Raw genomic sequence first — 13,001 nt, forward strand, 5'->3', positions numbered from 1 at the left:
GAGGAAAATAAGAAAACAGCCCGAACAACTGCTGAGATGTAATGGCCTGTCGTCAAGCATGAGTTACTGCCAAACTTCTTTTGATACACACACACACACAATGTGGACACGGTACAAATCCGACCATATTTCTGAAGGATTAACTTGACCTCAACCCTTTCACCTCCTTGCAAAGAGATTTTTCAACGTTGTCACAATAAATACAATAAAAGTTAGCTCTAAACTGCATTCCTCGAAAATGCTCCTCAGTGTGCTCAAACTAAAACAAACTGTTTAGCACCAGGTGACACATACTCAGTCATGCTTGTTAAAATAAACACATGTACGCAGCAAACACTGGACCGGCCATGGCCTCCGGATCCCCATAGTTTCCCTCTTTTGTTTATAGACGTGAGTTCTGATAAAAAAAAATATATATTTTAGTTTCCTTTTCTTTTCAGTCGGACAGAGACGCACACAGGAGAATTACTCCTTCTGTCCAGGAAAGAATAAAGTGTAGCACAGAGCAGTGAGCAGTTTTGATATTATATTGCTACTTTAAACCATAATTATTGCAGGTTATGGATGACACAACCCAGGAGGCACCACTTCGTTCTGTTCTTACCTTGTGCTTCTGTGTTGGGGAATCCAGTTCAGGCTCACTCTTCTCTCCAAGTGCGGCTCCATGTCCCGGCGTGGCTCCATCCTGCAGCATGCTCTGTCCCACCTGCACCACCGCTTTGCAATCCACGCACGAACCAATCACCAGCCTCCTGCCATCATCCACCAGAAGCATGCGAGGGCTGCGGGGCGCGTACAGGAACACGGGTAGCCTGGCCACAGTGACGGCGCACAGCCTGCCTTGCCTGTGCTGCTCCTGCCTGCAGAAGAAGCACACAAAGGCCTCGCAGCTGTACTGACGGGCCCACTGGGAGCTCGGCGGGTGAGAGTTGGCACCAGGTACGCCAGAGGTAAAAGGGCTGGAGGATTTCAGGGCCTTGCTCTCATGCTGTGCCCACTGAGAGTGCAGGTCGTGGTAGCAAAGTTTACAGGCGGACACGAGGCCTGTGGCATCGACTGGTTTAGCACCTGGTGCAGGCGGGTAAACTGTGAGAAATGGGAAGAAGGGCTCCCTCTCCACAAAACGACTGGGGGGGTTGACATGCAGCTGGTACTCTGCACCTGCACTCAGCTCAGCTCCACACAGGTAGCACACCGACAGGGAGCTGCTGTGGCGAGAGACCACCCCCACCTGAGAGTGGACGGGCCCGGACCCATCGGCGGATAAGGAGGAATGGTACCGAACGAGAAAGGAGCTGACAGATGTGATGAGGTCTTCGCTGAGGCTGAGTCGATACGCGCCCCAGATATCCTGCAGAATAGCGTGGCACTGTGGACAGCAGTGCACACGGCCATTCTTCACCGCTTGAGCGTTGGGTGGGCAAGGCAACAAGCCAATGAAAGGAAAGTACATCACAGCACGGGACTTCCCTATGCCAGCTTTTGCATACACGACCCTCAAATCCCCTCTGCCCTCTTGACCACAGAGGAAACATGCTTCATGGGAGGGCTTTGGTTCAGGTGTGACCTCCAGGGAACCTGGAGTTCGTCTGTCAAGCGTGTTGTGTTGGGATGGATGGAGACCGGAAGCACTGGAAGTTTGATTCAGGGGGACGACATAGAGGCGCTGAAGGACAGGTACATCGGCCAACTGAAAGCTCTCCCACTGCTGCATGAGAGAGGAGTGGCAACTGCCACAGACAATGGTTGTACCTGAGGGGCTGATGGGCACTGCGCCCCGGGGAGCGGAGTGGAGCCACAGGAAGGGGAAGAAGGGCTCTCCCTGCGCCCTCTCCTGTTTTTGAACACTGATTTTGAAATGGGCACCATGTCTGAGTCCAGAACCACAGATATAACAAACCCGCTCCTCTGCAGAGGAGCTTGCAGGGTGATGGGAGACCCTCCTGGCGGAAGGATCTGAGGCAGCCCTCAGCTGAGTCGTTGGCCCTGCTTTGGCACAACGAATGTCCCGCTCGTCGTCACTTGTGATGTTTATCTCCTGGTCTTCTCCGGAGTTGTCAGAGTTGATCTCCCTCGCAACGGCCGAGTTGCATTTGGGGATGACGGGGGACGGCGCGGCGCTGGAGTTGCTCTCGGCTCTCCCTCGATGCAGCAGAGATGGATGCCTGGACGGAGCGCAGCTGCTGTCGGCCACACGCTGGATCTGATGCTGCTCCACATGTCTGACACTCTCCTCCTCCAACCAGCGCCTGTTGCGCATAATGACCCCGTTGTCTCGCACAGGTGTATCAGTGAGAGAATTGCCACAGCACCGCTGAGGGACTCTCTCTTGGGGCTTCAGCGGAGCCTCTGATGACTGACTGACATTCATAATTTTAGCCCCGCGCCTTGCCGGCTGCACACTCTCAGCTTTAGGCAATTCCCGAGCGTCATAAACACCCACCGCGCAACGCACTGCCCGCTGTGAATCCGGGCTGCTTTTAATACTAATGACATTGTTTTTCCTGCTACTGTCTCTTGGGAATTTGACGGGCGCCCTCAGACACTTGTCCTTGCCCACTCTCTCCACCAGATCCATCTCCTGGTCTGAGAGGTTCTCGTTTTCAGAAAAAGATGAGAAATCAGACTCTGCGCCTCCGTCGTAGTTGTGGCTGCCCACGCTGATTCTCCTTTCCAGGTCGTAGGAGATGTTCCACTCTTGTGGGACCCGCCTGGAGTCGCACTGGTAGGGTCGTTTCAGCCAATACATGCGCTTTTCGATGGGCGTCCTGCTCCGCTCAAATGAGTTCCACTGCTCCGTCAGGAAGCAGTGGCACACGGCGCACACCAGCGCACAGCCATCCGGGCTGAGTTCACACGCACCCGGGGCTGGCTCTTGATTTTGGAGAAACGGGAAAAAAGGCGACCTCTCTTTCTGATATGTCACTTGCAGCCTTAACTCCTTCCCAGGTGTGACCCCGCTCCCGCATATAAAACAGTGAACGAGACCCCCCAATCCGTTCCGATCAGCCCTGGAAGTGCTGCGGGGCAATGCGCTGTCCTCACCGGGCATCGATGCAGCCATGAGCCGGTGTTTGCGAGATAAGGGTGCCAGCTCCTGGTCGCGGGGAGAGTTCATGGTTGTTAAACCCCCGAGGCTAGGCTACATAGCAAAACGTCAACAAGTTAGGTCATAACTCGTCTTGAACACTTGTCTCCGAGCATGCAGTAGTTTTTGTCCAACTTACAGAGTGATAAAACCCACGGCAGTCCATTGAAACAAACAGCGTGCAGCAGCGAAGCCAGCAGTCCGGTTAAGCGTTGCTCTCACCCGCAAGGACAAGGAGGAAAATCCCTCAAAACTTCCATGTAACTGCACGACAGTCCTTATTTTGTAAAGTCCTTAGTCCACGTGTTTGTTCTGAACGTCCGCATGACAGAAGTTGAGATCACTTGTCGTATCCAGAAAAACTTTCCTGCCTGCGCTGTGTAACTTTGGCTGCAAACTCACTCACACTGTACACAGCGCCATCCCCGATTCATGGGACCCGCTCAGACACCCCAAAGACAACCTCCACCCCCAGCCAGCCCCCCAGTATTAGCTTAGATGCTAGCTTTCCTGATTAGAATCACACTGTCATATAAAAACAACAATGCATCACCTGCAAACAAAACTCTTGCAGCAATCATTCAAGGAGTGATGAGCAAAAATAGTTGGAATACCGTGGCTCAGTGAAAGACGTACACATTACATCTATCTATCTATCTATCTATCTATCTATCTATCTATCTATCTATCTATCTATCGTTGTTAATGATATAATAAATCACAAATGTCAGGTTTATTTGATGTTAATTAATAAATCCTTTAAAACTTTTTCCACATATTACATTTATCCTGCACAATTTAACTGAAAACAAAGCTGTTTAGAAGAAATACAAATAAATAATTCAGTTCTATTATAGTGGTTTATAGTTCATAATTCGCAGTTCAGCACATCTGAACTATGAACAACTGTCTCACCTTTTTACTAGATTGTGAGTTATTGATAAGTAATTATTCATTAGTTATTCCAAAGTACAACTGATTGTGAGTTACGATTCACTTAGAAAGAAGCAGAAAGAGGACACAGGTACACTCAGCTTTGCTGTTTAATGCTGAAATGTCATGTTCTTTTCTTAATTCACACAATACAGGTCTAACAATGAACAATCACCGCTTTTGCTCTGACAAACCTTGGAAATTTGCCAGATTCTGACACATCAGAGATGCTGATGATTTTCACGTTTTTCTTGGGACTAGCTTCAGGTACGTTACAACTGAAATTTTTTATTATTATTTTTTTTTTTTTGTCTCATCTTCTACTAGTCACAGCTCATATCTTTTGACTATGCAGTTATTCACAACAAGCCACTGTAATTATGGACATAAGAGCTGTCATGGGTTTTATCTGAGGGTTGTGATGGCATATTGCAGTTAAGTATTTGTTTTTAAATGTCTGTTGACATTTTAATTTTATTTTCATATAAGTCAGGCGATTGACTGGGCCATTCTCGCGGCTTATTTTTGCACAGCTCTACTACATATTCTCTTTGGTCAGATATATGAGATCTTTTGAGGGGTGCCTGATCATGGCTGGTTTATGGTGAAATTATGTTATTTTCACTCATTATTATTATTGTTCTAGTGCTGTTCACTGGATGGTGCAGAAGTTTAGAAAGTCATCTGTAAGATTGTGATTTGCATGGTTTTCAATGGTAAGATCTTTTGCAAAGGTTTTTTTTTTTGTTTTCTTTGTTTTTACAAATAGTCCAGAAGTTATTAAATTAGCTGATATTACTTTGCACATAGCTACAGCGATGCAAATTATTTTATTTATGTGTTGTATTCTTATTCCTTGTACTGTTACATTTTATTGCACATAGCTAAATTTCTAGGAGTAAATGGAACTATTTCACATGTATTTAGTAAGAAAAACATTGACATGCCCAACACTTATTTTACTAATTTTATGTTGGAAGCAGAGGGTAAAAATGTGTCTGTATTTTTATATAATAAAGAGCCTGAGGTTTAAGTGAGCTGGTGTTCCTTTTGCTTCTGGTATGAAAAGAGATTAATTAAGGTAGAGTATTAGCATATCTGTAAAAACATATGCGCAAGTCAGCTTGCAGAGATAAAGGATACGGAGACACATTTTGAAACAAAAACTGGCATACATGAATATGCACAAAACTAAGACAGAAGATACAGGCAAAATTCACCAAAAACTGTTTTCCTCCTGTCACATTTGCAAATTGCTAATACAGATAATCACAAGCGGCTCTGATTTCACATTATACGACTACTAAAATGTGTGCATGCACTGTCCCAGGGTCTGGTTGTATTCATTACTGCAAGGTACTGCATGTGCTTGGTTTTTTTCCGTGGCCATATGGGAGGCATTATTTTACAGTTACACCACAGGACTCCACACCTCACCACAGAGACCCCCTGAAAATTGGACTTGTCCGAGGAAATATTAAGAACAGACACTTTATCTTTTGCGCATATAAAATAACAGAATTGATCAAGCAGCAAAGGCTCACCAAAAAGCATATGCACCTTTTATAACATTCACAGAAAGGGTGCTGTGGTGGCGCAGGGGCAGAGGCGCAAAAAGTGGGTATGCAGCGTATGCAACGCATAGGGGCGCAGCACCAGAGGGGGCGCCAAAACCCCGTCTGGAGGGGGCGACGCGCCGATTATGTTTTCCCATACACTTCAGCGCGCCTTACGCTCCTTCACCTCTCGCACATAACGAGGTAAATGTAGCGATCTTTACACTTCACGTATCGTTGCCTCGGGCTCGGGGGGGGGGGGGGGGGGGATGAGCGTCGCTCCTTCACCCTGACGTTCCTTCCCTAGGGAGGGGTGGGGGGGTTGGCGCCGATTTATGTTTTCGCATCCACCTGAATAATGTGTAGTTGCGCCACTGCGCAGGGGTAAAGCACAACCCATATATGGAGGCCTTAGCCCTCCATACGGCTGTCACAAGTTTGAGTTCCGGCCTGGTGACCCTTGTCGCATGTCTTCCCTCTTTCTCATTACCTACTTTCCTGTCTGACCACTCTCAAATAAAGGCCACTAGAGCCAATAAAATAAATAAATAAATAAATAAAGGTTAATTAATATGCCTCTTGACTGTCTTTGAAGCACTGCACCGCATAGACTGGAACATGCTAAAGCTAAAATGCATGTGTCTGTTGAAGTTTTAATTTCAAAAAACTCATTTTGAACTTTAACTTCCTAGTGAGACCAGCATTGAAAAGCACATGTCTGTGGTTATTTCTAAAGAACAAACGGACAACTTTATAAAACCAATGATCAATTCCCATTTAATTAACTTGACGTTATTATCAATATGAAATATGACAACCAAATCCTGAACATGTGGTGTCACACAGAGTTCATGGTTACCTACATCCATATGAGAAGTGCTGGCACCACTGGGTACATATGCAACTGGTTTTCAGTATCAGCTGTGCCACACAGCAGTGTGTTTATGTGAACTTAATTCACCACATCTGCACTATGGTGTTGAGTTCAGCTTACACTTATAGTCCCCTCACGCAGGAGTGTGAGACCATGCCATGGTTCCCATGGCCTGTTTAAACATGGCTGGACAGCAACAAATTATAGCGATAATCATGAAGCTGCTCTACTCTTACTACTTGCCAAATGCCAATTTTTAAGAGTCTTGAGATTCTGAATGTGCTATGTATTGCAACACACTTCTAAAACCCTTCGGTCTGAGCATAATGTCATCTTTTTCTTTTCTTTTTTTAAGATAAACACTTTGGCATACTAGGCTCCAGTAGGTGGCGGTAATGCACACCAATTAGTTGCTTGCCAAAATGCCAATAAGAAAAGAAGGAAGCATGCTGAGCTGGTTCCTGCGCTCGTCAATGAAGGCTGTGATTAAAAAATAAATAAAATCTGTCGTCCCTTAGTTGACTCTCCAGTAACGTAAAGGATTGTTCTTACCTTCAATGGAAGGGGTTGGTTGTTTGAAGGAGCCACATGTTTGTTTCTTAGCCTCCCTGCAAGAGACAACTCTCACCCTGTTAGGATCTTGGGTTGGTGAGTTGTTTTGGAGTTTGATTTATTGATTCTAGATTTATTCTGATAGTTTCATAGTCTCTTTCTCTGATTCAATCAGTCTTGTTTCAGTTTTACTTCAGTTCAGTCCTTCTGTTTATTTTTACTTCTTGTCTCTAGCTATTCCTTCTCTAGTTTAATTATATTTCCTAGGTGTAGTTATTCATGTTAGATTTATTTCCTAATCCTTTATGTACTCTCCCAAACCCCTGTGCTATTCTCTCTCTCTCTCTCTCTCTCTCTCTCTCTCTCTCTCTCTGTCTCTCAGTCTCTCAGTCTGCCTTCTGCTCTCTCCCCTCACACCTGCAACCTGTTTCTAATCAGCCATCATTTGCTTGTTCAGTTGTCAACCTCGCTGGTTCCTGTTGTTTAATCCTGTTCAGTTCTTTTGCTTCCCTTTTGTTCCCAGTTCCTGTTAGTTTTTTGTTTTGCTCAGACTCTCTGTGGAGTTTTTTGTTGTAATTTTTATGGGTTTTTTGTTTTAGTCTTCATTAAATCCTCAAATCAAATCTTTGCCTCAGCCTGTCTACATTTGGGTCCACTCAGCTAACGCATCATGGCACATCCTGTGTTTTTGTGATGCTGCTTCAAATGCATAATGAGGTAGGCCTTATTATGCATTTGTGGCACTGGTTTTGCACTCGGCTAGCCTTTAATATCTTTTTTGGTCTTTAGTGAAAAGTACTGCCATTAAGCTGACATCGCCTCTACTCCAGTAGTGTCATCTACGACTCTGTTAAATTCCTGTTGCTGTGATCATGTCTGCTCTGCATGAGAGATACAAGCACTACTGAATAAAAATACTGGGGTGGACTATTTGCAGGATCAAAAATCTGTGTCATTGCCATTTGCTGAAATGGATTGCTAGTACATAGATGCAGAACGATAAAATCCCATACCGTTTTTTGGCTGATATCAGGACACCCTTAGTTTTGTGTAAAATGTATTATGTCACAAAATAAACCCAAGACTCCTTAAACACCATCATTACACTATCTTACGCCGTCTGCCATATTCTCTCTTGGTGAGCTTTTCAAAACTGTTGTGTAAAAAGGGGGGAGGTTACATTGTTCCTGACATGATGCCAAAGATCTAGCCAAGACCCCCGGTAAAGACTGCTTGCATTTTATCTGATTTGTCTTTAAGCTGCAGCACAGTTGTCATCTAGTGCGAATGTTGATAGAATACAGCATTTACTATAGTTCCCAAGTAGTTATCGTTGAAGAATACTCCCCCATGTCAAACGTCAGAGCAGCATTCACTGTTTCTTGCATTGAGTTGGCATGTTCTACCCAACCGAGGCAACCTGATGATGCAAAGGCTGACTGACAGCCCTGACTTGTCTGTGACCTTTTGCTACACCATTCTTTACTACTTCCTTCCCTTTTCTGTCATGTTTTTTTTTCCTTCTCTGATGTTCTTTTTCATTGGTTTGCCTTTATTCTCTCCCATTGTGCGCCCCAAACTCATTTTAATTAGTTATTAGCTTACTAACACCTTAATTTTCTGTGCACATGGCAATAAAGTACGTATATGGTCCATAATAAACAAAAACCGACAGAACATCAACAAAAAAAACTATAAAAATAAAATGATCATCCATTATCATTTGAACTAAGGCACCAGTGATTCGACAAACCAGAGAAGAATCTAATTGAGCTATGAACAGGGTTGGTCAAAGTCGGTATGATTGTGTTTCCACAGCCTATTAACCTACACATTCTCTGAACATAAGGTTTCGAACCACAGCAGTACAAGTTGGTACACTGGCATTTACCAACATCTGACTGGTACTACTCCATTGCGGCATCTTACGCAGCATCCTTATGTCATCATTGTGTATGACCTGAAGTTCATCCATCTGCTAAACTGTCTGGCAGCATTGCTGCTGTAAAACAGGCCTAACTTTTTCATATCCCTGATGGATCAAAACTAAGATTATTATTTTACTCAGATTTGGTTGCAAATGCTTTAGGACCCCAGCAACCAACAGCGTTGTGGGACTATTATTAAAAAATATAATAATAATTACATTTGTGTAGCTTCCCAAACAAAAGCTTGAGGCTGCTTTGTGGCTTTAGGTATGAAAATTGTCATAATTGATGGAGCCATCATTTCTGTTGTCTGTTAATAAGAAGAGGAAGAACGGTTAGCCATCAGTTTTGGACAATGTTGACGCCGTAATTTCTAAAATAAAGTTTTTGAGTCGTCCAGTCAAAGTCCAAACTACAGGAAAGTAGTTTGTTTTAGGGGCAAATCACCCGTAGAGAGATATGTTCTTCGACTAACTAATTTACATTTTAATTGAATTTCTTATATTTGTCTTTCAATAATCACAAACTCGTGGAAATATTCCATGCAAGATTTGGTACTTCAGTTGCTGCGCATAAGCCAGCAAAACGTCAACAAGCTCATGGGTTGAACATTTTTCCTGTGATGGGTAGTTCCACTGCTCCTGGTTATCACCAGATCAGGAACCAAGAATCTCATGAAAGAACCTGAATTTAAAGTTACCACTAAGAACCATCTACTTTAAAACCTTTTACTTGTTTGTATTTCTCTTGACAATGGCCCTGAAACCAAAGATGAAGGTGTAAAAGTTGATTCTCTGCCATTTAAAAAAAAAAAAGCTTTTGATTTGCAAGAGATCATCTGTTTACACGAAAGAACGTCACAAACATAATTCACCTAAACTGTCGTGGGTTACAAGAATAAGGCGGATGGGGTGTGAAAGCGAAATATAATTTTGATGCCAAAAATAACGGCAATGTTTAGCTGCCAGCAACAGTTTTGCATCCTGCCATGGAGGAAGTCGGGGTGTAGATGCCATGAAACGGTGAGGTAGCAAAGGAGGGAATCCACCCAGAGAAACAGCAGCTCGGTTGCTTTAAAAGAGAGCGGGGAGTAGGTTCCCAATTACGAAAACTTTCAAGCAAAGCTTACAACTAGATTGAAAAAGGAGGCATCTCGAAATTCTATGCCAAAAAACAAAAAAAAAACAAAAAAGTGTTGCCAAGTAATTTTATCTGCAAATGAAGCATGTTGTGCTCACACAAGAGGGAGAGAGTTCATGTAACATCTGGAGGAAAGCCTGGACTCTTTGTTATTTATTTATTCCTTTATTTCTGCAGGATCTCTTCACTCTCTCCAAGGTCAGAGGTGCAGCTAAGGAATGTGTTTCCTCTGTACAAGAAAAAAAAAAAAAAAAACATACAGTGTGGGTATGCCATTGCTCAAACCATTTGTTAGTTCAGCCTGGGTTATCTAACTCTGACAGAAGCTAATGAGGAAGAAGCTAAATAAGCCCTGGCTTCTAGTTTAATCCACCTTTTTGTCAGTCTTTTTTTTTTTTTTTTTTTGGTTTGGTTACGTGTCATTGAGCCTTGTGACGCTGCATCTTGCTTCTTTGCCCATGTGGAAGCAAAATTAATGTAAACTCAAAACAGAGAGAGCTGTAGATCAAAGCAGATCAAAAATAGTCATGTGATATCGCCACATGACTTCTGGGTCAGGAAGCATCTACTTTCCCGTGCAGTGAACCCAGTCACAGCTGTGGTTGATCTTTCCACTCTTTCCCACAGAAGGCATAGCCCGGCTGGAGCCTGTTGATATGTGTGTATGCGTTTGAATGTGTGTGTTTGTCCTCATTGACACAAGGACGACCTGAACCACTTTCACCTGTACTTGTCAGTCAGCCCGTAAGTCAGGAGGTCCCTCCCAGGCCCAAGGCCCCCAGCCCCTCCCGGTGGAGGCTTTTTTTTTTTTTTTTTTTTTTTAAAGTCATGACATTCTGATCTGAGCATTCCTTCCTTGCCAGGTCACCGAGACCCAGATGAGGAAGACCGAAGAAGGAGGAAGGACGGTGCGAAAGCTTGGACAGAAGGTAACGAGGAGAACCAAAAGCAACGTTGACGAGGTAAAAGATACACGTGGAACACCTGCTCTCTGCTGTAGGTTCGGATGGCAGCGTCAGCGAGACGCATTTAAAACGCTTCTCTCGGCCTTGTAAAACCTAGACACACAGTCGGTTTTGATTAATGACGAAAAGGAAAGCGCACACTCAAACACCGGGGAAGGTTTCGGAGCGCGTGGAATCACTCCTTCCCTCCCTCTTCCTTTCCTCTGGCACATCCCCATCATTCAGCTGGGCAGCAGCAGCTAATAACCAACAAATAATGACAAGGATGAGAACACAGGACATCAGGGGCAAGAGGGAAGGCCAGCCGAATCCGGGGATGGTGCTGCTCGTAAAGAGACGCCTGGAATAATGGGAAAGGAATGCCGTGCAACGACTCCCACGGGACCGGGTCCAGCCGAAGGCCCTCTGGCTCGCCGACAACAAACGGGAACGCTTGAGGAGAGCAGGGTGCACACATAAGGGCTTTAACAGCACATCCCAACCGCCCCCCACCCCTCCCCGCCCCTCAAAACACACACATTCACAGATCCACTCTCTTGCCCCCCCCTCCTTCCCTCCTCCCCCTTCCTGTGCCGACCTACTGGAGTCGGCTGTTGTTGTTGGCTGCCTGCCGCTTTCGGAAGAAGCTCTCTGTCCACTCCATCTTTCTTTCTTTCATGCTGCAAAGGAATTGCTGATAAAATGTCATCTTCAGGGAGCTCTTATGAAAAAGTTATTGCCATCCACTTTTGCCCGTATTAAATAATCTTGCACCTCGTCTGCTCTCTACATCTTCAGATATATTCACTGTTCCGTAACGATCCCATGACATCCTTATTTCCTCTGTCGCTCTCTGTGTGGCTTTGCGTTTTCATCGGCAGACCAATCACTTATTCTCTGCCCCAAAGGGGAGTGCTTACTGTCAACTCCTTACAACCATATTCATATGTACATTTTTTAGCTTTCAAAAAGGAAAATGCTCTTTTCATGTTCTACCTTTGAACTCAATTATTCATGTGTGTGTGTGTGTGTGTCTCTGGGTCTTGAGCGGCATATATGAGCCAGATATAGGAAAACCGGTCGCCTCTTTTTCATTTTGCTTCAGCGAGCAGAGGTGCTGTCTGATACATGAGGTGCCTGACACATGCACAGCTTGTATAAGGAGACTCTGATTCCACAAGACACGCACGCCCATGTGTATGTTAGGACACAGAATATCCTCTCATGACACGTGGATTCCTGGGGTGCGTAGGTTGCGCGAGGAGCCGTGTTAAGAGTCAGCAGTCGGACAAGTTGAAGGGGAGAGAGGCGTTCGGTGAGGATGGAGGGAGGATGGGGTCCTGATCTCAGGCCGGAGTCGCCTTTGGCTCCTTAAATCACAATCGGGGTCTCCTGTGCCAAAAATGTTCCCACTGCGAACCTTTTTAATTTTCAGGAGATGCTCAAAAACACAGTGGGGAAACAGACGTCCTCTTCAGAGAGTAAATTTCAATACTTAAAATGATAGAAAGTAGATATAAAATGTCTACGCTTACGTTTTAGACAGTATATAATTCAGTGCAGTCATAACTATATGAAATAAGGAAGAGAGATGATCCGGCTCAGTGAGAAATGTCTTTTTAAAACACTTTTGTGTTCACTCTTGCAACTTTATGTGAAGCATTCTCACAGTCAATTAACATATATGTGTGAGTTGCATGATTTCTACAGCCGTCATGTAGAGGCTTGGGATTTATAATCTATAACACTGAAGATAAAAACCACTATTATTTGTGACTGCAGTTTTTTTTTTTTGTCCAGCAAGTAAAGGACATGGGCAATAAACATAAACATAACAATCCCAATGTTAAACTTTCGCAAAGCACCAACATTTTTAACAAGTGACATTGTTTGTTGCAGAACAGTTCATTCTTTGGAACGATTTATATCAAATACTGTTTATAAGCCCTGTGCTGGGTATGCAGCGCAACTTTGGCTTCACAATAA

The 13,001-nt window shown here is 44.4% G+C and overlaps 1 protein-coding gene across 1 annotated transcript; it reads right to left on the reverse strand.

Annotated features, from left to right (window-relative positions):
• Window positions 1-368: 368 nt before the first annotated feature.
• LOC148160223 (uncharacterized) lies at window positions 369-3,480 on the reverse strand. Its single transcript, XM_088004340.1, has one exon. The coding sequence runs from the start codon at window positions 3,116-3,118 to the stop codon at window positions 533-535; it is 2,586 nt and encodes an 861-aa protein (XP_087860466.1). The 5' UTR covers window positions 3,119-3,480; the 3' UTR covers window positions 369-532.
• Window positions 3,481-13,001: the final 9,521 nt, after the last annotated feature.

The sequence above is a fragment of the Poecilia mexicana genome, unplaced genomic scaffold (genome assembly GCF_051168715.1).
Source record: "Poecilia mexicana isolate PSO_F unplaced genomic scaffold, ASM5116871v1 scaffold_3, whole genome shotgun sequence".
Taxonomy (NCBI): Eukaryota; Metazoa; Chordata; class Actinopteri; order Cyprinodontiformes; family Poeciliidae; genus Poecilia; species Poecilia mexicana.